The following is a 26,310-nucleotide window of genomic DNA, read 5'->3' on the forward strand; positions in this document are numbered from 1 at the left end:
TGATGAGTGTTAGTGGTGTGTGTGTGTATATATGATGAGTGTTAGTGGTGTGTGTTAGTGGTGTGTGTGTGTGATGAGTGTTAGTGGTGTGTGTGTGTGATGAGTGTTAGTGGTGTGTGTTAGTGGTGTGTGTGTGTGATGAGTGTTTGTGGTGTGTGTGATGAGTGTTAGTGGTGTGTGTGTGTGATGAGTGTTAGTGGTGTGTGTGTGTGATGAGTGTTAGTGGTGTGTGTGTGTGATGAGTGTTAGTGGTGTGTGTGTGTGATGAGTGTTAGTGGTGTGTGTGTGTGATGAGTGTTAGTGGTGTGTGTGTGTGATGAGTGTTAGTGTTGTGTGTGTGTGATGAGTGTTAGTGGTGTGTGTGTGTATATATGATGAGTGTTAGTGGTGTGTGTTAGTGGTGTGTGTGTACTGACCGATGCGACCGTGCCGATCTGTCTGATGTTCTGTTCATAACTCTGTGTGTTGGCGGGCCGGGACGGAGTCCTCCGAGAATACCACAAGGTATAGTTATACTGGAGAGGATGTTCCCCTACTGCAGGACTCACCGTCTACACACACACACACACACACACACACACACACACACACACACACACACACACACACACACACACACACACACACACACACACACACACACACACACACACACACACACACACACACACACACACACACACACAGTCAGTATGAGGCATTAGTTACAACAGTTTGTGTGTATATATACACTGCTCAAAAAAAACAAAAAAACAAAACACTTAAAAAACACAATGTAACTCCAAGTCAATCACACTTCTGTGAAATCAAACTGTCCACTTAGAAAGCAACACTGACTGACAATAAATTTCACATTCTGTTGTGCAAATGGAATAGACAACAGGTGGAAATGATAGGCAATTAGCAAGACACCCCCAATAAAGGAGTGGTTCTGCAGGTGGTGACCACAGACCACTTCTCAGTTCCTATGCTTCCTGGCTGATGTTTTGGTCACTTGAATGCTGGCGGTGCTTTCACTCTAGTGGTAGCATGAGACGGAGTCTATAACCCACACAAGTGGCTCAGGTAGTGCAGCTCATCCAGGATGGCACATCAATGCGAGCTGTGGCAAGAAGGTTTGCTGTGTCTGTCAGCGTAGTGTCCAGAGCATGGAGTTGCTACCAGGAGACAGGCCAGTACATCAGGAGACGTGGAGGAGGCCGTAGGAGGGCAACAACCCAGCAGCAGGATCGCTACCTCTGCCTTGCTCTGCCCTGTGCTCTTCACAGATGAAAGCAGGTTCACACTGAGCACGTGACAGACGTAACAGTCTGGAGACGCCGTGGAGAACGTTCTGCTGCCTGCAACATCCTCCAGCATGACCGGTTTGGCGGTGGGTCAGTCATGGTGTGGGGTGGCATTTCTTTGGGGGGCCGCACAGCCCTCCATGTGCTCGCCAGAGGTAGCCTGACTGCCATTAGGTACCGAGATGAGATCCTCAGACCCCTTGTGAGACCATATGCTGGTGTGGTTGGCCCTGGGTTCCTCCTAATGCAAGACAATGCTAGACCTCATGTGGCTGGAGTGTGTCAGCAGTTCCTGCAAGAGGAAGACATTGATGCTATGGACTGGCCTGCCCGTTCCCCAGACCTGAATCCAATTGAGCACATCTGGGACATCATGTCTCGCTCCATCCAGCAACGCCACATTGCACCACAGACTGTCCAGGAGATGGCGGATGCTTTAGTCCAGGTCTGGGAGGAGATCCCTCAGGAGACCATCCGCCACCTCATCAGGAGCATGCCCAGGCATTGTAGGGAGGTCATACAGGCACGTGGAGGCCACACACTACTGAGCCTCATTTTGACTTGTTTTAAGGACATTACATCAAAGTTGGATCAGCCTGTAGTGTGGTTTTCGACTTTAATTTTGAGTGTGACTCCAAATCCAGACCTCCATGGGTTGATAAATTTGGTTTTCATTGATAATTTGTGTGATTTTGTTGTCAGCACATTCAACTATGTAAAGAAAAAAGTATTTAATAAGAATATTTCATTCATTCAGATCTAGGATGTGTTATTTTAGTGTTCCCTTTATTTTTTTGAGCTGTATATATATATATATTTATATATATATATATTTATATATATATATATTTATATATATATATATATATATAAATATATATATATATATATAAATATATATATATATACATATATATACATATATATATATACACACACACACACGAGGCATTAGAAAAATGCATTAGAAAAATTAGATTCAATCATTTGGGTTGAAGTTAGAAGGAAAAGAGGATGAGAACAGAGACAGACTGATTGTCTCAACATCAGTTACCATTGCTACCTGTTTCTACCCTAACATAAACATCAGTTACCATTGCTACCTGTTTCTACCCTAAAATAAACATCAGTTACCATTGCTACCTGTTTCTACCCTAACATAAACATCAGTTACCATTGCTACCTGTTTCGACCCTAACATAAACATCAGTTACCATTGCTACCTGTTTCTACCCTAACATAAACATCAGTTACCATTGCTACCTGTTTCTACCCTAACATAAACATCAGTTACCATTGCTACCTGTTTCTACCCTAACATAAACATCAGTTACCATTGCTACCTGTTTCTACCCTAACATAAACACCAGTTACCATTGCTACCTGTTTCTAACCTAACAAACATCAGTTACCATTGCTACCTGTTTCTAACCTAACATAAACACCAGTTACCATTGCTACCTGTTTCTACCCTAACATAAACACCAGTTACCATTGCTACCTGTTTCTACCCTAACATAAACATCAGTTACCATTGCTACCTGTTTCTACCCTAACATAAACATCAGTTACCATTGCTACCTGTTTCTACCCTAACATAAACATCAGTTACCATTGCTACCTGTTTCTACCCTAACATAAACATCAGTTACCATTGCTACCTGTTTCTACCCTAACATAAACATCAGTTACCATTGCTACCTGTTTCTACCCTAACATAAACATCAGTTACCATTGCTACCTGTTTCTACCCTAACATAAACATCAGTTACCATTGCTACCTGTTTCTTTAAACATCAGTTACCATTGCTACCTGTTTCTACCCTAACATAAACATCAGTTACCATTGCTACCTGTTTCTACCCTAACATAAACATCAGTTACCATTGCTACCTGTTTCTACCCTAACATAAACATCAGTTACCATTGCTACCTGTTTCTACCCTAACATAAACATCAGTTACCATTGCTACCTGTTTCTACCCTAACATAAACATCAGTTACCATTGCTACTCCATGGATATCAGTCTGAAAGTCACTGTAAAAAAATAAGCAATATTCTGAATAAGCCAGAATGTCTAATGAAATGATAAGTAGTCTAACTTGTCTCGTTGACAGGAGGAGAAGGGGAACCACAGGAAAGGGTTGTCTCGTTGACAGGCGGAGAAGGGGAACCACAGGAAAGGGTTGTCTCGTTGACAGGAGGAGAAGGGGAGCCACAGGAAAGGGTTGTCTCGTTTACAGGAGGAGAAGGGTAACACACACTGGCCTCGACACACACTGGCCTCGACACACACTGGCCTCGACACACACTGGCCTCGACACACACTGGCCTCGACACACACACACACTGGCCTCGACACACACACACACTGGCCTCGACACACACACACACTGGCCTCGACACACACACACACTGGCCTCGACACACACACACACTGGCCTCGACACACACACACACTGGCCTCGACACACACACACACTGGCCTCGACACACACACACACTGGCCTCGACACACACACACACTGGCCTCGACACACACACACACTGGCCTCGACACACACACACACTGGCCTCGACACACACACACTGGCCTCGACACACACACACTGGCCTCGACACACACACTGGCCTCGACACACACACTGGCCTCGACACACACACTGGCCTCTACACACACACTGGCCTCGACACACACACTGGCCTCTACACACACACTGGCCTCTACACACACACTGGCCTCTACACACACACTGGCCTCTACACACACACTGGCCTCTACACACACACTGGCCTCTACACACACACTGGCCTCTACACACACACTGGCCTCTACACACACACTGGCCTCTACACACACACTGGCCTCTACACACACACTGGCCTCTACACACACACTGGTCTCTACACACACACTGGCCTCTACACACACACTGGCCTCTACACACACACTGGCCTCTACACACACTCTATCAACAGAGTTGATAGTCAACGGAGTTGATAGAGATGAGGGTTTTGGGAGGGGGTTCACTGTGTACGTGTCTGGTGTGTGTTGCGTACCTTGCGTCGATTGTTGTTGATGGAGCCGTCTTCCTCCCGGTTACAGACTGTCTCATCCTGATCCTCTGAGTCGTCATCTTTCAGACTGGGGGGAGAGAATATACACACACATTATACACCCTAACACTCCTGATCCCCTGAGGCATCATCTTTAATGTGTGTATGTGTACACACACAGATAGCTAGTTAGCTGAATTGATACCTTTGGGATGAATTAGAACGCTGACTGCAAGTAAGGCCTAATCGCCCAACATCAGTGCCCGACCTCACTAATGCTTTTGTGGCTGAATGGAAGCAAGTTCCCACAGCAATGTTCCAACATCTAGTGGAAAGCCTTCCCAGAAGAGTGGAGGCTGTTATAGCAGCAATGTTCCTACATCTAGTGGAAAGCCTTCCCAGAAGAGTGGAGGCTGTTATAGCAGCAATGTTCCTACATCTAGTGGAAAGCCTTCCCAGAAGAGTGGAGGCTGTTATAGCAGCAATGTTCCAACATCTAGTGGAAAGCCTTCCCAGAAGAGTGGAGGCTGTTATAGCAGCAATGTTCCAACATCTAGTGGAAAGCCTTCCCGGAAGAGTGGAGGCTGTTGTAGCAGCAATGTTCCAACATCTAGTGGAAAGCCTTCCCGGAAGAGTGGAGGCTGTTATAGCAGCAATGTTCCAACATCTAGTGGAAAGCCTTCCCAGAAGAGTGGAGGCTGTTATAGCAGCAATGTTACAACATCTAGTGGAAAGCCTTCCCAGAAGAGTGGAGGCTGTTATAGCAGCAAAAGGGGGACCAACTCCATATTACTTCTCATGAATGAGATGTTGAGGCTGTTATAGCAGCAATGTTCCACATCAGTTGGTCATGGAGCTGTTATAGCAGCAATGCAACATCTAGTGGAAAGCCATTCCCAGAAGAGTATTTTATTCAGCTAAATTGGAAATTAATATTCTTAGCAGCAAAAGGGGGACCAATAAAATCAGAAAATCTGACTGTCTACTACAGTTGGTCAGCAGTACTGACTATTTTATTCAGCTAAATTCAATTAATATTCTTACAATAAAATCAGAAAATCTGACTGCTACTACCAGCAGTACTGACTGCTACTACCAGCAGTACTGACTGCTACTACCAGCAGTACTGACTGCTACTACCAGCAGTACTGACTGCTACTACCAGCAGTACTGACTGCTACTACCAGCAGTACTGACTGCTACTACCAGCAGTACTGACTGCTACTACCAGCAGTACTGACTGCTACTACCAGCAGTACTGCACCTGTCGACGACAAGTTGTTCTGCTTACACAACCACATCCAATGCTGGCATCAGTAATTCTACATGTTGGTAGTCCAGCTAGCATGGACACTGATTGCTGTGAATCTGATGCAGCTGAAGAGCCACTGCCCCCTTACCCGGGAAAGCACCAAACAGACACCGAACAGACAGGGACATGGACCACCGAAGAGGCGCAAATATGATATGAACTACATTGATTTGAGGTTCACTTAGATTGGGAACAGTGCCTTTCCTCAGCCACAGTGTGTTATATGTGCAAAACTACTATCTCACAACTCGACGAAACCTTCACGCTTGCGCAGACATTTAGAAACAAAACATGCCAGTTTGAAAAATAAGCCACAGGAGTTTGAGCGAGAATTAAGACGAGGTTCGAGTAGTAAGACACGTATAAATGCACATTAATAACGGGCTAGAAGCGACTTATATGGTGAGCTACCGAGGGGCTAGAACAGGCAAGGCCCATGGTATTGTGGAGGACTTCATTCTTCCTGCTGCCGCGGATATGGCTGGTAGAAAAGGAAAAAAAAAACTACACAGATAATGCATCCATAAAAACACTTTCACGACAGGAGATGTTTTGAACACAATTACTGCTTCTCATACAAGACAGTAAATTCTGTGTTACAGCTGGATGAGTCAACAGACATGACGGGCCTGGCACAACTCCTGGTATATGTCTGTTATTTTTAAGGGGGGGGTCAATTAAGGAAGACATCCTCTTCTGCAAACCACTGGAAACCAGGACAACAGGAGAGGATATTTTAAAAGTACTGGACAGCTTTGTGACATCATATGGACGTTGGTGGTCAAGATGTGTTGGTATCTGTACTGATGGCACTACACAGTTAAATAAAGGTGAAATAATATGTACTGATGGCACTACACAGTTAAATAAAGGTGAAATAATATATACTTATGGCACTACACAGTTAAATAAAGGTGAAATAATATGTACTGATGGCACTACACAGTTAAATAAAGGTGAAATAATATGTACTGATGGCACTACACAGTTAAATAAAGGTGAAATAATATGTACTGATGGCACTACACAGTTAAATAAAGGTGAAATAATATGTACTGATGGCACTACACAGTTAAATAAAGGTGAAATAATATGTACTGATGGCACTACACAGTTAAATAAAGGTGAAATAATATGTACTGATGGCACTACACAGTTAAATAAAGGTGAAATAATATGTACTGATGGCACTACACAGTTAAATAAAGGTGAAATAATATGTACTGATGGCACTACACAGTTAAATAAAGGTGAAATAATATATACTTATGGCGCTACACAGTTAAATAAAGGTGAAATAATATATACTTATGGCACTACACAGTTAAATAAAGGTGAAATAATATATACTTATGGCACTACACAGTTAAATAAAGGTGAAATAATATATACTTATGGCACTACACAGTTAAATAAAGGTGAAATAATATATACTTATGGCACTACACAGTTAAATAAAGGTGAAATAATATATACTTATGGCACTACACAGTTAAATAAAGGTGAAATAATATATACTTATGGCACTACACAGCTAAATAAAGGTGAAATAATATATACTTATGGCACTACACAGTTAAATAAAGGTGAAATAATATATACTTATGGCACTACACAGTTAAATAAAGGTGAAATAATATATACTTATGGCACTATACAGTTAAATAAAGGTGAAATAATATATACTTATGGCACTACACAGTTAAATAAAGGTGAAATAATATATACTTATGGCACTACACAGTTAAATAAAGGTGAAATAATATATACTTATGGCACTACACAGTTAAATAAAGGTGAAATAATATATACTTATGGCACTACACAGTTAAATAAAGGTGAAATAATATATACTGATGGCACTACACAGTTAAATAAAGGTGAAATAATATATACTGATGGCGCTACACAGTTAAATAAAGGTGAAATAATATGTACTGATGGCGCAAAAGCCATGAAAGGGACACAGGAGTGTTAACTCACGTGTAAGCAGTTGCTCCCTAAACTTGGATACCCTGCAGCATCCACCGAGAGGCTCTTGCTGCCATGAAAATGCTTGACAGCTTGAAAGACGTTTTGGACACTACTTTGTTAAAGCAAGGTCCCTGAACTCACGTGTATTTTCTGCATTATGCAATGATATGGGCAGCAACCATCTAAAGTTTTTACTACATACAGAAGTGCGCTGGTTATTTTTATTTATTTAACTAGGCAAGTCAGTTTTAAGAACAAATTCATTTTTCAATGACAGAGGTTTAAACTGCCTTGTTCGGGGGCACAACTACCGATTTGTACCTTGTCAGCTCAGGGAGTCGTTAGACCATCCTTTCGGTTCCTGCCCAACGCACTAACCACTAGGCAACCTGGGTCAAATTATTGACGCGTCTTTTTGAATTGAGGAGCTCAAAGGTTTCTTTACTGACCATCATGTTCACTTTGTCTGACCGCTTGATGATGACGAGTTTCTCACACGACTGGCCTTTCTGGGTGATGTTTTTCTCTCACCTGGACTGTGGGTAGCTGATAACTACCCACATTCACCACTTACTATATCAACCATAGCATCTTAATGAGTAGCTAACTACATTACAGAATGGGAACCATTGCTAGCACAGACGGGCAGACAACTTAACTGTTCAAATTGGTTCATCTCAGCTTCGACCAGTCCTCCTCACAGAGTAGCGAACCTCACGAGAAGATAATCGCTTTAATTAACTAGCTGGCTAAACGTTTTAATTAACTAGCTGGCTAAACGTTTTGATTAACTAGCTGGCTAAACGTTTTGATTAACTAGCTGGCTAAACGTTTTGATTAACTAGTTACTAACTTCAAAACAAGCAAGATGGCGTCTCTGCGCGTGAAGGCAAGCAGACGGGTCGGTGGCTGGGACAAACAGAAAGAAGTCGAAGTCCTAAGCGAAACGCCCTTTGAGTGACCCAGCTCGGTTCATTACTCGAATGGATTGTTGGTAAGATGGATGGATGGCCTGCTTTCGTATTTTAGATAATGAATAATCAACAGCATCATGTAATACATGTTGCGGAAGGGTATGCGCATACAGTATCTGAAGGGTCTCCCGAGGCGCCTAAGGCACTGCATCTCAGTGCTAAGGCAGCGGCACTACAGACCCTGGTTCATTTCCAGCATGTATCACAACCGGCCGTGATTGGGAGCCCCATAGGGCGGCACACAATTGTCCCAGCGTCATCCGTTTAGGGTTCGGCCGGGGTAGGCCATCATTGTAAATACGAATATGTTCATAGTTGTCTTGCCTCGTTAAATAAAAATCAGAATAACTGCAGTTGTATTACCACAAGATGGCGCTGTCTCTCATCAGAATAACTGCGAGGCTATTGTGATGGTTTGCAGCTTTTGGGACTTCTATATTGGTTTATTAAGTCAGCCAAGCTCAAACAATCACAGATAAAGTATTGCATTTCAAAATATGGTCTGTCTGGTCGATCATCAAATTTATATTTGTCATTTAGCAGATGCTCTTATCCAGAGCGACTACAGGAGCGATTTGGGTTAAGTGCCTTCCTCAAGGGTACAGAGATTTTTCACCTAGTCGGCTCGGGGATTCAAACCAGCAACCTTTCAATGTGTCTATCAAGTTTTAGAACATATTTTAATCATAGGTTTATCACAATGCATCTTTCCTTGATTCCTTCCATTCTCTCCTCGCCTCCTTGTTAACTGTTCAAGGTCCCTTCCCTCAGGATGAATTAATTGAAAGAGCCAATGTGAGTGTGTATATAGGCGTGATGTGTATAGAGAGGTGCGGTGTGTAGAGGTGTATATAGAGATGTGGTGTGTAGAGGTGTATATCCCCCTTCTGATGACCAGGTGGCGAATCGCATCTCTGCATGTCTGGCAGACATATCAGTGTGGATGACGGATCACCACCTCAAGCTGAACCTCGGCAAGACGGAGCTGCTCTTCCTCCCGGGGAAGGACTGCCCGTTCCATGATCTCGCCATCACGGTCGACAACTCCATTGTGTCCTCCTCCCAGAGCGCCAAGAACCTTGGCGTGATCCTGGACAACACCCTGTCGTTCTCAACTAACATCAAGGCGGTGGCCCGTTCCTGTAGGTTCATGCTCTACAACATCCGCAGAGTACGACCCTGCCTCACACAGGAAGCGGCGCAGGTCCTAATCCAGGCACTTGTCATCTCCCGTCTGGATTACTGCAACTCGCTGTTGGCTGGGCTCCCTGCCTGTGCCATTAAACCCCTTCAACTCATCCAGAACGCCGCAGCCCGTCTGGTGTTCAACCTTCCCAAGTTCTCTCACGTCACCCCGCTCCTCCGTTCTCTCCACTGGCTTCCAGTTGAAGCTCGCATCCGCTACAAGACCATGGTGCTTGCCTACGGAGCTGTGAGGGGAACGGCACCTCAGTACCTCCAGGCTCTGATCAGGCCCTACACCCAAACAAGGGCACTGCGTTCATCCACCTCTGGCCTGCTCGCCTCCCTACCACTGAGGAAGTACAGCTCCCGCTCAGCCCAGTCAAAACTGTTCGCTGCCCTGGCCCCCCAATGGTGGAACAAACTCCCTCACGACGCCAGGACAGCGGAGTCAATCACCACCTTCCGGAGACACCTGAAACCCCACCTCTTTAAGGAATACCTAGGATAGGTTAAGTAATCCCTCTCACCCCACCCCCCCTAAGTTTTAGATGCACTATTGTTAAGTGACTGTCCCACTGGATGTCATAAGGTGAATGCACCAATTTGTAAGTCGCTCTGGATAAGAGCGTCTGCTAAATGACTTAAATGTAAATGTTAAATGTATATAGAGGTGTGGTGTATATGTGTATATAGAGGTGTGGTGTATATAGAGGTGTATATAAAGATGTATATAGAGGTGTGGTGTATAAAGAGATGTGGTGTATATAGAGATGTATATAGAGGTGTGGTGTATATAGAGATGTATATAGAGGTGTGGTGTATATAGAGGTGTATATAGAGGTGTGGTGTATATAGAGGTTTATATAGAGGTGTGGTGTATATAGAGGTGTATATAGAGGTGTGGTGTGTATATAGGTGTATATAGAGGTGTTGTGTGCTGATCCCTGACTGTTTGATCCTTCCCATCCTCTTAGCGCTCCAATCCACATTCCGACCCAGCTCTGCTGGTTACCCCCGACAACGCTGTTTGTGTCTGTGCTCTAGGTAGCCAGGTACTCTTTAGTCACAGTTATTTATTATTGTTGTCTACCGTTCGACAGAATCATTCATCAGTCATGTTACAGGTATTACTAATTTAAAACAACGATCACGAGAGGAGTGTAACATTTTGTTGCTGTGTCAGTCTCTGTCTCTCAGAGTTCTCAGGATACAGTTCTCTCTCTCCAGCTGGGCGTTCCTTTCTGATAGTTCTTTTATCTGTTCCCATAGCAACTCCACTTCCTCTCTGACCGCCAGCATCAGGTGGGTCTTTACAAGGTCCTGAAATATAGAAAACAATCTACACTGAGTGGACAAAACACTAAGAACACTTAATATCCTAATATTGAGTTCCACCCCCTTTTGCCCTCAGAACAGCCTCAATTTGTCTGGGTGTAACCGGTGTGAAATGGCTAGCTGGTTAGCGGAGTGCGCGCTAATAGCGTTTCAATCGGTGACGTCACTCGCTCTGTGACCTTGAAGTAGTTGTTCCCCTTGCTCTGCAAGGGCCGCGGCTTCTGTGGAGCGATGGGTAACGATGCTTCGTGGGAGGCAGTTGTAGATTTGTGCAGAGGGTCCCTGGTTCGAGCCCAGGTAGGCTTGAGGAGAGGGACGGAAGCTATACTGTTACTTGGACATGGTCTCTAAAGGGGGCGAAAGCATTCAACAGGGATGCTGGCCCATGTTGACTCCAATGCTTCCCACAGTTGTCAAGTTGGCTGCCTGTCCTTTGGATGGTGGACCATTTTTGATTCACACGGGAAACTGTTGCAGTTCTTGCCACATACCGGTTTGCCTGGCACCTACTACCATACCCCATTCAAAGGGGCTCTAACCAGTGGACCTGGCACCTACTACCATACCCCATCCAAAGGGGCTTTAACCAGTGGACCTGGCACCTACTACCATACCTGGCACCTACTACCATACCCCGTTCAAACTGGTGAGCCTGGCACCTACTACCATACCCCGTTCAAAGGGGCTTTAACCAGTGGACCTGGCACCTACTACCATACCCCATTCAAAGGGGCTCTAACCAGTGGACCTGGCACCTACTACCATACCCCATTCAAAGGGGCTCTAACCAGTGGACCTGGCACCTACTACCATACCCCATTCAAAGGGGCTCTAACCAGTGGACCTGGCACCTACTACCATACCCCATTCAAAGGGGCTCTAACCAGTGGACCTGGCACCTACTACCATACCCCATTCAAAGGGGCTTTAACCAGTGGACCTGGCACCTACTACCATACCCCATCCAGACACGTACTTCCGGTTTGGAGCGAGTGGTCGCATCGCTTCGCTCCCGCAGGTAGTATAACTTTTTCATTACATTTCATTATATTTCATTATAGCACAACGGTTTGATTTGTCTAATCTTAGCAATTTCTTCTCAGCTAGCTACATAGCCGTCTTTGTATCAAAGGATAATTGCGTAATTATCGTATTTCGCCGTCCTAACGTAGTCTTCACTAGCCAGCTAGCTAACGTCCACTGATTAGCTGCACTGGAGAAACTATTACACTCAACTGAACGACTTGATTAGTGTAGTGTTAGCAAGCTACATAGCTGTCTTTGCTGTCTTCGTATCTTCGTTCCAAGATAATTGTGTTGTTTAAGGTTTAGAGTGTGTAGTCTTAGAGTGATTATCTTAATTTACCGAGGTTAGCTAGCCAGCTATTTGTCGTCCTTAACGTAGGAGACTCTGCTAGCTAGCCAACAGCTAGCCAACGTCTTCTGAATAGAACTCAACAACCCGGTCGCATTCACAGGTAGTATCACATTTTCATTTCATTTCATTACAGTACAACGGTTTGATTTGTTTGATCGTAGCTAGCTACATAGCTAGCTGTTTTCTAGGTTAGCTAGCCAGCTATTGTCATTCTTTTAACGCAACGTAACGTAAACAACACTACTAGCTAGCCAGCTAGCCCCCGAATAGCAGCACTGCAGAAACTATTACACTCAACGGAACGACTTGATTAGTGTAGTGTCAACAACGCACCCACTGCCAGCTAGCCTACTTCAGCAGTACTGTATCATTTTAATAATTTTAGTCAATAAGATTCTTGCTACGTAGCTTAACTTTCTGAACATTCGAGACGTGTAGTCCACTTGTCATTCCAATCTCCTTTGCATTAGCGTAGCCTCTTCTGTAGCCTGTCAACTATGTGTCTGTTTATCCCTGTTCTCTCCTCTCTGCACAGACCATACAAACGCTCCACACCGCGTGGCCGCGGCCACCCTAATCTGGTGGTCCCAGCGCGCACGACCCACGTGGAGTTCCAGGTCTCCGGTAGCCTCTGGAACTGCCGATCTGCGGTCAACAAGGCAGAGTTCATCTCAGCCTATGCCTCCCTCTAGTCCCTCGACTTCTTGGCACTGACGGAAACATGGATCACCACAGACAACACTGCTACTCCTACTGCTCTCTCTTCGTCCGCCCACGTGTTCTCGCACACCCCGAGAGCTTCTGGTCAGCGGGGTGGTGGCACCGGGATCCTCATCTCTCCCAAGTGGTCATTCTCTCTTTCTCCCCTTACCCATCGCCTCCTTCTATCGCCTCCTTTGAATTCCATGCTCCCCTTACCCATCCTTATCATTTATCACCCTCCAGGTTCCCTCGGAGAGTTCATCAATGAGCTTGATGCCTTGATAAGCTCCTTTCCTGAGGACGGCTCACCTCTCACAGTTCTGGGCGACTTTAACCTCCCCACGTCTACCTTTGACTCATTCCTCTCTGCCTCCTTCTTTCCACTCCTCTCCTCTTTTGACCTCACCCTCTCACCTTCCCCCCCTACTCACAAGGCAGGCAATACGCTCGACCTCATCTTTACTAGATGCTGTTCTTCCACTAACCTCATTGCAACTCCCCTCCAAGTCTCCGACCACTACCTTGTATCCTTTTCCCTCTCGCTCTCATCCAACACCTCCCACACTGCCCCTACTCGGATGGTATCGCGCCGTCCCAACCTTCGCTCTCTCTCCCCCGCTACTCTCTCCTCTTCCATCCTATCATCTCTTCCCTCTGCTCAAACCTTCTCCAACCTATCTCCTGATTCTACCTCCTCAACCCTCCTCTCCTCCCTTTCTGCATCCTTTGACTCTCTATGTCCCCTATCCTCCAGGCCGGCTCGGTCCTCCCCTCCCGCTCCGTGGCTCGATGACTCATTGCGAGCTCACAGAACAGGGCTCCGGGCAGCCGAGCGGAAATGGAGGAAAACTCGCCTCCCTGCGGACCTGGCATCCTTTCACTCCCTCCTCTCTACATTTTCCTCCTCTGTCTCTGCTGCTAAAGCCACTTTCTACCACGCTAAATTCCAAGCATCTGCCTCTAACCCTAGGAAGCTCTTTGCCACCTTCTCCTCCCTCCTGAATCCTCCTCCCTCCCCTCCTCCCTCTCTGCAGATGACTTCGTCAACCATTTTGAAAAGAAGGTCGACGACATCCGATCCTCGTTTGCTAAGTCAAACGACACCGCTGGTTCTGCTCACACTGCCCTACCCTGTGCTCTGACCTCTTTCTCCCCTCTCTCTCCAGATGAAATCTCGCGTCTTGTGACGGCCGGCCGCTCAACAACCTGCCCGCTTGACCCTATCCCCTCCTCTCTTCTCCAGACCATTTCCGGAGACCTTCTCCCTTACCTCACCTCGCTCATCAACTCATCCCTGACCGCTGGCTACGTCCCTTCCGTCTTCAAGAGAGCGAGAGTTGCACCCCTTCTGAAAAAACCTACACTCGATCCCTCCGATGTCAACAATTACAGACCAGTATCCCTTCTTTCTTTTCTCTCCAAAACTCTTGAACGTGCCGTCCTTGGCCAGCTCTCCCGCTATCTCTCTCTGAATGACCTTCTTGATCCAAATCAGTCAGGTTTCAAGACTAGTCATTCAACTGAGACTGCTCTCCTCTGTATCATGGAGGCGCTCCGCACTGCTAAAGCTAACTCTCTCTCCTCTGCTCTCATCCTTCTAGATCTATCGGCTGCCTTCGATACTGTGAACCATCAGATCCTCCTCTCCACCCTCTCCGAGTTGGGCATCTCCGGCGCGGCCCACGCTTGGATTGCATCCTACCTGACAGGTCGCTCCTACCAGGTGGCGTGGCGAGAATCTGTCTCCTCACCACGCGCTCTCACCACTGGTGTCCCCCAGGGCTCTGTTCTTGGCCCTCTCCTATTCTCGCTATACACCAAGTCACTTGGCTCTGTCATAACCTCACATGGTCTCTCCTATCATTTACATTACATTTAAGTCATTTAGCAGACGCTCTTATCCAGAGCGACTTACAAATTGGTGCAATCACCTTATGACATCCAGTGGGACAGTCACTTAACAATAGTGCATCTAAAACTTAGGGGGGGTGGGGTGAGAGGGATTACTTAACCTATCCTAGGTATTCCTTAAAGAGGTGGGGTTTCAGGTGTCTCCGGAAGGTGGTGATTGACTCCGCTGTCCTGGCGTCGTGAGGGAGTTTGTTCCACCATTGGGGGGCCAGGGCAGCGAACAGTTTTGACTGGGCTGAGCGGGAGCTGTACTTCCTCAGTGGTAGGGAGGCGAGCAGGCCAGAGGTGGATGAACGCAGTGCCCTTGTTTGGGTGTAGGGCCTGATCAGAGCCTGGAGGTACTGAGGTGCCGTTCCCCTCACAGCTCCGTAGGCAAGCACCATGGTCTTGTAGCGGATGCGAGCTTCAACTGGAAGCCAGTGGAGAGAACGGAGGAGCGGGGTGACGTGAGAGAACTTGGGAAGGTTGAACACCAGACGGGCTGCGGCGTTCTGGATGAGTTGAAGGGGTTTAATGGCACAGGCAGGGAGCCCAGCCAACAGCGAGTTGCAGTAATCCAGACGGGAGATGACAAGTGCCTGGATTAGGACCTGCGCCGCTTCCTGTGTGAGGCAGGGTCGTATTCTGCGGATGTTGTAGAGCATGAACCTACAGGAACGGGCCACCGCCTTGATGTTAGTTGAGAACGACAGGGTGTTGTCCAGGATCACGCCAAGGTTCTTGGCGCTCTGGGAGGAGGACACAATGGAGTTGTCAACCGTGATGGCGAGATCATGGAACGGGCAGTCCTTCCCCGGGAGGAAGAGCAGCTCCGTCTTGCCGAGGTTCAGCTTGAGGTGGTGATCCGTCATCCACACTGATATGTCTGCCAGACATGCAGAGATGCGATTCGCCACCTGGTCATCAGAAGGAGGAAAGGAGAAGATTAATTGTGTGTCGTCTGCATAGCAATGATAAGAGAGACCATGTGAGGTTATGACAGAGCCAAGTGACTTGGTGTATAGCGAGAATAGGAGAGGGCCAAGAACAGAGCCCTGGGGGACACCAGTGGTGAGAGCGCGTGGTGAGGAGACAGATTCTCGCCACGCCACCTGGTAGGAGCGACCTGTCAGGTAGGACGCAATCCAAGCGTGGGCCGCGCCGGAGATGCCCAACTCGGAGAGGGTGGAGAGGAGGATCTGATGGTTCACAGTATCGAAGGCAGCCGATAGATCTAGAAGGATGAGAGCAGAGGAGAGAGAGTTAGCTTTAGCAGTGCGGAGCGCCTCCGTGATACAGAGGAGAGCAGTCTCAGTTGAGTGACTAGTCTTGAAACCTGACTGATTTGGATCAAGAAGGTCATTCAGAGAGAGATAGCGGGAGAGCTGGCCAAGGACGGCACGTTCAAGAGTTTTGGAGAGAAAAGAAAGAAGGGATACTGGTCTGTAATTGTTGACATCGGAGGGATCGAGTGTAGGTTTTTTCAGAAGGGGTGCAACTCTCGCTCTCTTGAAGACGGAAGGGACGTAGCCAACGGTCAGGGATGAGTTGATGAGCGAGGTGAGGTAAGGGAGAAGGTCTCCGGAAATGGTCTGGAGAAGAGAGGAGGGGATAGGGTCGAGCGGGCAGGTTGTTGGGCGGCCGGCCGTCACAAGACGCGAGATTTCATCTGGAGAGAGAGGGAGAAAGAGGTCAGAGCACAGGGTAGGGCAGTGTGAGCAGAACCAGCGGTGTCGTTTGACTTAGCAAACGAGGATCGGATGTCGTCGACCTTCTTTTCAAAATGGTTGACGAAGTCATCTGCAGAGAGGGAGGAGGGGGGCGGAGGATTCAGGAGGGAGGAGAAGGTGGCAAAGAGCTTCCTAGGGTTGGAGGCAGAAGCTTGGAATTTAGCGTGGTAGAAAGTGGCTTTAGCAGCAGAGACAGAGGAGGAAAATGTAGAGAGGAGGGAGTGAAAGGATGCCAGGTCCGCAGGGAGGCGAGTTTTCCTCCATTTCCGCTCGGCTGCCCGGAGCCCTGTTCTGTGAGCTCGCAATGAGTCATCGAGCCACGGAGCGGGAGGGGAGGACCGAGCCGGCCTGGAGGATAGGGGACATAGAGAGTCAAGGGATGCAGAGAGGGAGGAGAGGAGGGTTGAGGAGGCAGAATCAGGAGATAGGTGGGAGAAGGTTTGAGCGGAGGGAAGAGATGATAGGATGGAAGAGGAGAGAGTAGCGGGGGAGAGAGAGCGAAGGTTGGGACGGCGCGATACCATCCGAGTAGGGGCAGTGTGGGAGGTGTTGGATGAGAGCGAGAGGGAAAAGGATACAAGGCAGTGGTCGGAGACTTGGAGGGGAGTTGCAATGAGGTTAGTGGAAGAACAGCATCTAGTAAAGATGAGGTCGAGCGTATTGCCTGCCTTGTGAGTAGGGGGAAGGTGAGAGGGTGAGGTCAAAAGAGGAGAGGAGTGGAAAGAAGGAGGCAGAGAGGAAAGAGTCAAAGGTAGACGTGGGGAGGTTAAAGTCGCCCAGAACTGTGAGAGGTGAGCCGTCCTCAGGAAAGGAGCTTATCAAGGCATCAAGCTCATTGATGAACTCTCCGAGGGAACCTGGAGGGCGATAAATGATAAGGATGTTAAGCTTGAAAGGGCTAGTAACTGTGACAGCATGGAATTCAAAGGAGGCGATAGACAGATGGGTAAGGGGAGAAAGAGAGAATGACCACTTGGGAGAGATGAGGATCCCGGTGCCACCACCCCGCTGACCAGACGCTCTCGGGGTGTGCGAGAACACGTGGGCGGACGAAGAGAGAGCAGTAGGAGTAGCAGTGTTGTCTGTGGTGATCCATGTTTCCGTCAGGGCCAAGAAGTCGAGGGACTGGAGGGAGGCATGGGCTGAGATGAACTCTGCCTTGTTGACGGCAGATTGGCAGTTCCAGAGGCTACCGGAGACCTGGAACTCCACGTGGGTCGTGCGCGCTGGGACCACCAGAGTAGGGTGGCCGCGGCCACGCGGTGAGGAGCGTTTGTATGGTCTGTGCAGAGAGGAGAGAACAGGGATAAACCGACACATAGTTGACAGGCTACAGAAGAGGCTACGCTAATGCAAAGGAGATTGGAATGACAAGTGGACTACACGTCTCGAATGTTCAGAAAGTTAAGCTACGTAGCAAGAATCTTATTGACTAAAATGATTAAAATGATACAGTACTGCTGAAGTAGGCCAGCTGGCAGTGGGTGCGTTGCGAGCATAGATGTTATTTAGCTCATCTGGTAGGCATGTGTCACTGGGCAGCTCGTGGCTGTGCTTCCCTTTGTAGTCTGTAATAGTTTGCAAGCCCTGCCACATCCGACGAGCGTCAGAGCCGGTGTTGTATTATTCAATCTTAGTCCTGTTTCAACGCTTTGCCCGTTTGATGGTTCGTCGCAGGGCATAGCAGGAGTACTTGTAAGCTTCCGGGTTAGAGTTCCGCACCTTGGAAGCGGCACATGTTTCAGTCTGTGATATTAAAACAGTCCTGTAGTTTCTATCATTGCTATGCAGACGACACACAACTAATCTTCTCCTTTCCCCCTTCTGATGACCAGGTGGCGAATCGCATCTCTGCATGTCTGGCAGACATATCAGTGTGGATGACGGATCACCACCTCAAGCTGAACCTCGGCAAGACGGAGCTGCTCTTCCTCCCGGGGAAGGACTGCCCGTTCCATGATCTCGCCATCACGGTTGACAACTCCATTGTGTCCTCCTCCCAGAGCGCTAAGAACCTTGGCGTGATCCTGGACAACACCCTGTCGTTCTCAACCAACATCAAGGCGGTGGCCCGTTCCTGTAGGTTCATGCTCTACAACATCCGCAGAGTACGACCCTGCCTCACACAGGAAGCGGCGCAGGTCCTAATCCAGGCACTTGTCATCTCCCGTCTGGATTACTGCAACTCGCTGTTGGCTGGGCTCCCTGCCTGTGCCATTAAACCCCTACAACTCATCCAGAACGCCGCAGCCCGTCTGGTGTTCAACCTTCCCAAGTTCTCTCACGTCACCCCGCTCCTCCGTTCTCTCCACTGGCTTCCAGTTGAAGCTCGCATCCGCTACAAGACCATGGTGCTTGCCTACGGAGCTGTGAGGGGAACGGCACCTCAGTACCTCCAGGCTCTGATCAGGCCCTACACCCAAACAAGGGCACTGCGTTCATCCACCTCTGGCCTGCTCGCCTCCCTACCACTGAGGAAGTACAGTTCCCGCTCAGCCCAGTCAAAACTGTTCGCTGCTCTGGCCCCCCAATGGTGGAACAAACTCCCTCACGACGCCAGGACAGCGGAGTCAATCACCACCTTCCGGAGACACCTGAAACCCCACTGTTTAAGGAATACCTAGGATAGGATAAGTATTCCCTCTCACCCCCCCCTTTAAGATTTAGATGCACTATTGTAAAGTGACTGTTCCACTGGATGTCATAAGGTGAATGCACCAATTTGTAAGTCGCTCTGGATAAGAGCGTCTGCTAAATGACTTAAATGTAAATGTAATCCAAAGGGGCTCTAACCAGTGGACCTGGCACTTACTATCATACCCCATTCAAAGGGGCTCTAACCAGTGGACCTGGCACCTACTACCATACCCCATTCAAAGGCACTTTAATATTTTGTCTTGCCAATTCACCTTCTGATTGGCACACATACACAATCCTTGTTTCAATTGTCTCAAGGCTTAAAAATCCTTCTTTAACCCGTCTCCTCCCCTTCATCTACACTGATTGAAGTGGATTTAACAGGTGACATCAATAAGGGATCATAGGTTTCACCTGGATTCACCTGGTCAGTCTCATGGAAAGAGCAGGTGTTCCTAATGTTTTGTCCAATCAGCGTATAAGTCAGTTAAATTAAGAACAAATTCTTATTTTCAATGACGGCCTACACTGGCCAAACCCGGACGACACTGGGCCAATTGTGTGCCGCACTATGGGACTCCCAATCACGGCCGGTAACGGTTAAAATAATGTCTGGGACTATAACAGAATTGATATGCCAGGTGAAAATCCAACCAGAATTATTTCTTTTTTATTATGGAAACCTATTGTTTCTATGTAACTCCATCTCCCAGATTGCAATTCCTATGTCTTCCACTAGATGTCAACATTCTTTATTCAAGGTTTCAGGCTTCTTTTTTGAAAAGCACAACAGAGACCTACCATGGCTTGCTCTATCTTGTTGTCGATTGCGATCATGCTGCTGCTCGACCCACTGCAAAGACGAGAAAATAAACAGTTTTGAATAGTGTGTGTGTGTGCGTGTTTCTAGATTCAGTGTAATGTGGTGGCACATGGTTCCCATCAGAGTATGGAGTTGAGTGGTCAGAAATCCCACTCAGCTGCTCCACATCCTTTCCAACCGCTCCACTAAAAACCAAACCGCTGCTCGCTCACAAGGGAAAATAAACTAATTACCACTCATTCATTAAAACACCATTTAACCAACACCCATCTATTGTTATGACTACCTGGACCATTTGATTTTGAATTATTGAAACCAAACCAAATTATTTAAATGAAAAGTATTTTCATAAATAAACACTCTGAATAGACTACATGTCATAGTAACACTCTGAATAGACTACATGTCATGTTAAACAGCATATTAACACTCTGAATAGACTACATGTCATATTAACACTCTGAATAGACTACATGTCATATTAACACTCTGAATAGACTACATGTCATATTAAACACTCTGAATAGACTACATGTCATATTAACACTCTGACTAGACTACATGTCATATTAAACAGCATATTAACACTCTGAATAGACTACATGTCATATTAACACTCTGAATAGACTACATGTCATATTAAACACTCTGAATAGACTACATGTCATATTAACACTCTGAATAGACTACATGTCATATTAAACAGCATATTAACACTCTGAATAGACTACATGTCATATTAACACTCTGAATAGACTACATGTCATATTAAACACTCTGAATAGACTACATGTCATATTAACACTCTGAATAGACTACATGTCATATTAACACTCTGAATAGACTACATGTCATATTAACACTCTGAATAGACTACATGTCATATTAAACACTCTGAATAGACTACATGTCATATTAACACTCTGAATAGACTACATGTCATATTAACACTCTGAATAGACTACATGTCATTAAACACATATTAACACTCTGAATAGACTACATGTCATATTAAACAGCATATTAACACTCTGAATAGACTACATGTCATATTAAACACTCTGAATAGACTACATGTCATATTAACACTCTGAATAGACTACATGTCATATTAACACTCTGAATAGACTACATGTCATATTAACACTCTGAATAGACTACATGTCATATTAAACATCATATTAAACACTCTGAATAGACTACATGTCATATTAAACACTCTGAATAGACTACATGTCATATTAAACATCATATTAAACACTCTGAATAGACTACATGTCATATTAACACTCTGAATAGACTACATGTCATATTAAACATCATATTAAACACTGAATAGACTACATGTCATATTAAACACTCTGAATAGACTACATGTCATATTAAACATCATATTAAACACTCTGAATAGACTACATGTCATATTAACACTCTGAATAGACTACATGTCATATTAACACTCTGAATAGACTACATGTCATATTAAACAGCATATTAACACTCTGAATAGACTACATGTCATATTAACACTCTGAATAGACTACATGTCATATTAACCCTCTGAATAGACTACATGTCATATTAACACTCTGAATAGACTACATGTCATATTAACACTCTGAATAGACTACATGTCATATTAACACTCTGAATAGACTACATGTCATATTAACACTCTGAATAGACTACATGTCATATTAAACACTCTGAATAGACTACATGTCATATTAACACTCTGAATAGACTACATGTCATATTAACACTCTGAATAGACTACATGTCATATTAAACAGCATATTAACACTCTGAATAGACTACATGTCATATTAAACAGCATATTAACACTCTGAATAGACTACATGTCATATTAAACAGCATATTAACACTCTGAATAGACTACATGTCATATTAACACTCTGAATAGACTACATGTCATATTAACACTCTGAATAGACTACATGTCATATTAACACTCTGAATAGACTACATGTCATATTAACACTCTGAATAGACTACATGTCATATAAACACTCTGAATAGACTACATGTCATATTAACACTCTGAATAGACTACATGTCATATTAACACTCTGAATAGACTACATGTCATATTAAACAGCATATTAACACTCTGAATAGACTACATGTCATATTAAACAGCATATTAACACTCTGAATAGACTACATGTCATATTAACACTCTGAATAGACTACATGTCATATTAAACAGCATATTAACACTCTGAATAGACTACATGTCATATTAAACAGCATATTAACACTCTGAATAGACTACATGTCATATTAACACTCTGAATAGACTACATGTCATATTAACACTCTGAATAGACTACATGTCATATTAAACAGCATATTAACACTCTGAATAGACTACATGTCATATTAAACAGCATATTAAACACTCTGAATAGACTACATGTCATATTAAACAGCATATTAAACACTCTGAATAGACTACATGTCATATTAACACTCTGAATAGACATGTCATATTAACACTCTGAATAGACTACATGTCATATAAACACTGAATAGACTACATGTCATATTAACACTCTGAATAGACTACATGTCATATTAACACTCTGAATAGACTACATGTCATATTAACACTCTGAATAGACTACATGTCATATTAACACTCTGAATAGACTACATGTCATATTAACACTCTGAATAGACTACATGTCATATTAAACAGCATATTAACACTCTGAATAGACTACATGTCATATTAACACTCTGAATAGACTACATGTCATATTAACACTCTGAATAGACTACATGTCATATTAAACAGCATATTAACACTCTGAATAGACTACATGTCATATTAAACAGCATATTAAACACTCTGAATAGACTACATGTCATATTAAACAGCATATTAAACACTCTGAATAGACTACATGTCATATTAACACTCTGAATAGACTACATGTCATATTAACACTCTGAATAGACTACATGTCATATTAAACAGCATATTAACACTCTGAATAGACTACATGTCATATTAACACTCTGAATAGACTACATGTCATATTAACACTCTGAATAGACTACATGTCATATTAAACAGCATATTAACACTCTGAATAGACTACATGTCATATTAACACTCTGAATAGACTACATGTCATATTAAACAGCATATTAACACTCTGAATAGACTACATGTCATATTAAACAGCATATTAACACTCTGAATAGACTACATGTCATATTAAACAGCATATTAACACTCTGAATAGACTACATGTCATATTAAACAGCATATTAACACTCTGAATAGACTACATGTCATATTAACACTCTGAATAGACTACATGTCATATTAAACAGCATATTAACACTCTGAATAGACTACATGTCATATTAAACACTCTGAATAGACTACATGTCATATTAACACTCTGAATAGACTACATGTCATATTAAACAGCATATTAACACTCTGAATAGACTACATGTCATATTAACACTCTGAATAGACTACATGTCATATTAACACTCTGAATAGACTACATGTCATATTAAACACTCTGAATAGACTACATGTCATATTAAACAGCATATTAACACTCTGAATAGACTACATGTCATATTAACACTCTGAATAGACTACATGTCATATTAACACTCTGAATAGACTACATGTCATATTAACACTCTGAATAGACTACATGTCATATTAACACTCTGAATAGACTACATGTCATATTAACACTCTGAATAGACTACATGTCATATTAACACTCTGAATAGACTACATGTCATATTAAACACTCTGAATAGACTACATGTCATATTAAACACTCTGAATAGACTACATGTCATATTAAACAGCATATAAACACTCTGAATAGACTACATGTCATATTAACACTCTGAATAGACTACATGTCATATTAACACTCTGAATAGACTACATGTCATATTAACACTCTGAATAGACTACATGACCCTGCCTCACACAGGAAGCGGCGCAGGTCCTAATCCAGGCACTTGTCATCTCCCGTCTGGATTACTGCAACTCGCTGTTGGCTGGGCTCCCTGCCTGTGCCATTAAACCCCTTCAACTCATCCAGAACGCCGCAGCCCGTCTGGTGTTCAACCTTCCCAAGTTCTCTCACGTCACCCCGCTCCTCCGTTCTCTCCACTGGCTTCCAGTTGAAGCTCGCATCCGCTACAAGACCATGGTGCTTGCCTACGGAGCTGTGAGGGGAACGGCACCTCAGTACCTCCAGGCTCTGATCAGGCCCTACACCCAAACAAGGGCACTGCGTTCATCCACCTCTGGCCTGCTCGCCTCCCTACCACTGAGGAAGTACAGCTCCCGCTCAGCCCAGTCAAAACTGTTCGCTGCCCTGGCCCCCCAATGGTGGAACAAACTCCCTCACGACGCCAGGACAGCGGAGTCAATCACCACCTTCCGGAGACACCTGAAACCCCACCTCTTTAAGGAATACCTAGGATAGGTTAAGTAATCCCTCTCACCCCACCCCCCCTAAGTTTTAGATGCACTATTGTTAAGTGACTGTCCCACTGGATGTCATAAGGTGAATGCACCAATTTGTAAGTCGCTCTGGATAAGAGCGTCTGCTAAATGACTTAAATGTAAATGTAAATGTAAACAGCATATTAACACTCTGAATAGACTACATGTCATATTAACACTCTGAATAGACTACATGTCATATTAAACACTCTGAATAGACTACATGTCATATTAAACACTCTGAATAGACTACATGTCATATTAAACAGCATATTAACACTCTGAATAGACTACATGTCATATTAAACATCATATTAAACACTCTGAATAGACTACATGTCATATTAAACACTCTGAATAGACTACATGTCATATTAAACATCATATTAAACACTCTGAATAGACTACATGTCATATTAACACTCTGAATAGACTACATGTCATATTAACACTCTGAATAGACTACATGTCATATTAAACAGCATATTAACACTCTGAATAGACTACATGTCATATTAACACTCTGAATAGACTACATGTCATATTAACCCTCTGAATAGACTACATGTCATATTAACACTCTGAATAGACTACATGTCATATTAACACTCTGAATAGACTACATGTCATATTAACACTCTGAATAGACTACATGTCATATTAAACACTCTGAATAGACTACATGTCATATTAACACTCTGAATAGACTACATGTCATATTAAACAGCATATTAACACTCTGAATAGACTACATGTCATATTAAACAGCATATTAACACTCTGAATAGACTACATGTCATATTAAACAGCATATTAACACTGAATAGACTACATGTCATATTAACACTCTGAATAGACTACATGTCATATTAAACAGCATATTAACACTCTGAATAGACATGTCATATTAACACTCTGAATAGACTACATGTCATATTAACACTCTGAATAGACTACATGTCATATTAACACTCTGAATAGACTACATGTCATATTAAACAGCATATTAACACTCTGAATAGACTACATGTCATATTAAACAGCATATTAAACACTCTGAATAGACTACATGTCATATTAAACAGCATATTAAACACTCTGAATAGACTACATGTCATATTAACACTCTGAATAGACATGTCATATTAACACTCTGAATAGACATGTCATATAAACACTCTGAATAGACATGTCATATTAACACTCTGAATAGACTACATGTCATATTAAACAGCATATTAAACACTCTGAATAGACTACATGTCATATTAAACACTCTGAATAGACTACATGTCATATTAAACAGCATATTAAACACTCTGAATAGACTACATGTCATATTAACACTCTGAATAGACTACATGTCATATTAAACATCATATTAACACTCTGAATAGACTACATGTCATATTAACACTCTGAATAGACATGTCATATTAACACTCTGAATAGACTACATGTCATATTAACACTCTGAATAGACTACATGTCATACTAAACAGCA

The 26,310-nt window shown here is 44.2% G+C and overlaps 1 protein-coding gene across 6 annotated transcripts in view; it reads right to left on the reverse strand.

The window, feature by feature from the left end:
* Positions 1–26,310, reverse strand: part of eif4e2rs1 (eukaryotic translation initiation factor 4E family member 2 related sequence 1) — a 91,164-nt gene that overhangs the window by 20,807 nt on the left and 44,047 nt on the right. For 5 of the 6 annotated variants that reach the window (XR_006835007.1, XM_046329207.1, XM_046329206.1 and 2 more), the window contains 2 exons: positions 4,348–4,432; positions 417–551 (listed from right to left, as the gene is read on the reverse strand). Coding sequence is in view for 5 of the 6 variants with exons in the window: in XM_046329207.1 (XP_046185163.1) it covers positions 417–551; positions 4,348–4,432 (220 nt within the window). In the remaining variant the exon portion in view is untranslated. Of the gene's footprint in view, positions 1–416; positions 552–4,347; positions 4,433–8,289; positions 8,539–26,310 lie in introns of those variants that run through there. The other variant, XM_046329208.1, reaches the window with a different exon arrangement.

This window comes from Oncorhynchus gorbuscha, linkage group LG25 (assembly GCF_021184085.1).
Source record: "Oncorhynchus gorbuscha isolate QuinsamMale2020 ecotype Even-year linkage group LG25, OgorEven_v1.0, whole genome shotgun sequence".
Taxonomy (NCBI): Eukaryota; Metazoa; Chordata; class Actinopteri; order Salmoniformes; family Salmonidae; genus Oncorhynchus; species Oncorhynchus gorbuscha.